The sequence below is a fragment of the Gavialis gangeticus genome, unplaced genomic scaffold (genome assembly GCF_001723915.1).
Source record: "Gavialis gangeticus isolate Ggan-Ray unplaced genomic scaffold, GavGan_comp1, whole genome shotgun sequence".
Classification (NCBI taxonomy): domain Eukaryota; kingdom Metazoa; phylum Chordata; order Crocodylia; family Gavialidae; genus Gavialis; species Gavialis gangeticus.
The window spans coordinates 42,954,976-42,956,024 of record NW_017729031.1 but is presented as its reverse complement, the minus strand read 5'-3'; the positions used below and the strand labels follow the sequence as shown (position 1 = coordinate 42,956,024).

The window sequence follows — 1,049 nt, the reverse complement described above, 5'->3', positions numbered from 1 at the left end:
GCGCAGCTGGAGCAGGACGGGCACCGGGCGCGGGAGCAGCTGGCGCGGGCGCAGGCGGAGCGCGCGACGCTGGAGGTCAAGCTCAAGCACGCGCGCAACCAGGTGGAGGTGGAGATGCGGCGCCGGCAGCGCGCCGAGGCCGAGCTGGAGAAGCAGGTGTGGGGCGCAGGCCGGCGGCGGCTGGGGTCCCGGGTCCCTCTGGGCGCTGCCCCCTGACCCGCCCCCCGCCCCGCAGGACCGGCAGCTCCGGCTGATCTGCAGCTACCTGATGCAGGAGCCCTTGGGTCCCTGCGGCACCGCCTGCAGCCTGGCCCTGGGGAGACGGTGAGCGCTGGGGGGCTGGGGCTGGCCTGAGCCTGCCTGCTGTGGCCGGCACCCGGCAGAGACTCCAGAGCCTGGCGGTGCCCGTTGCTCCGGTCCCCGGCCTGTGCCCACACGGCCGGCCTGGCAGAGCTGGCACAGCCTGCGCCCGAGTCCGCGGCTTGTGGCACACGTGGCTGTGCGCAGGGGGCTCGGCTGGCACTGACCCTGGCCCTGCTACAGGCTGTCCGTGGTGGACGAGTCGGGTGCCTCGCTCCTGTCCCATTCCGGCATCAGCTACGACCCCACGGACGATGACCTGGTAGGAGCTCGTCGGCGAGGGGGTTGAGGGTCATGCCCCATCCCAGCTGGGTCCAGAGATAGACCCGGGGGGGTAGCAAGAGCCCAGTGGCCCCTGAGCTGGTCTCTGCCACCCTGAGACTGGCTCACCAGCAGCCCCGAGTGTGGCAATAAGGGCACGGTTTGCTCAGGCCCTGCAGCATAGGGGCAGGACACGTGGCCCCCGGGCTACGGGGAGCCCAGTGCCTGGACGCCTGGGGTCTGCTGCACGGAGCCTGCGGGTCTGTCCTGGGCCAGGCCCCTGCAGCAAGCTGCTCCCGGGGGCCGGGGTCGTGGGGCTGGGGGTGCAGCTGCAAGGGGTGTGGGGGCCACAGCAAGGACCTGCAGGGCTCAGGATGGTGGCTCTGGGCCCTGGCTTGTCCCCGGGGCTCAGCTCCCAGCCCTGATGC

At 72.6% G+C, this 1,049-nt stretch overlaps 1 protein-coding gene across 1 annotated transcript in view; it reads left to right on the top strand.

Moving 5' to 3' along the window:
• The window catches only part of LOC109301600 (rac GTPase-activating protein 1-like), a 16,110-nt gene that overhangs the window by 971 nt on the left and 14,090 nt on the right, over positions 1 to 1,049 (top strand). The window contains exons 3-5 of the mRNA XM_019522835.1: positions 7 to 156; positions 236 to 324; positions 544 to 622. Of these exons, the coding sequence (XP_019378380.1) occupies positions 7 to 156; positions 236 to 324; positions 544 to 622 (318 nt within the window). The remainder of the gene's footprint in view (positions 1 to 6; positions 157 to 235; positions 325 to 543; positions 623 to 1,049) is intronic.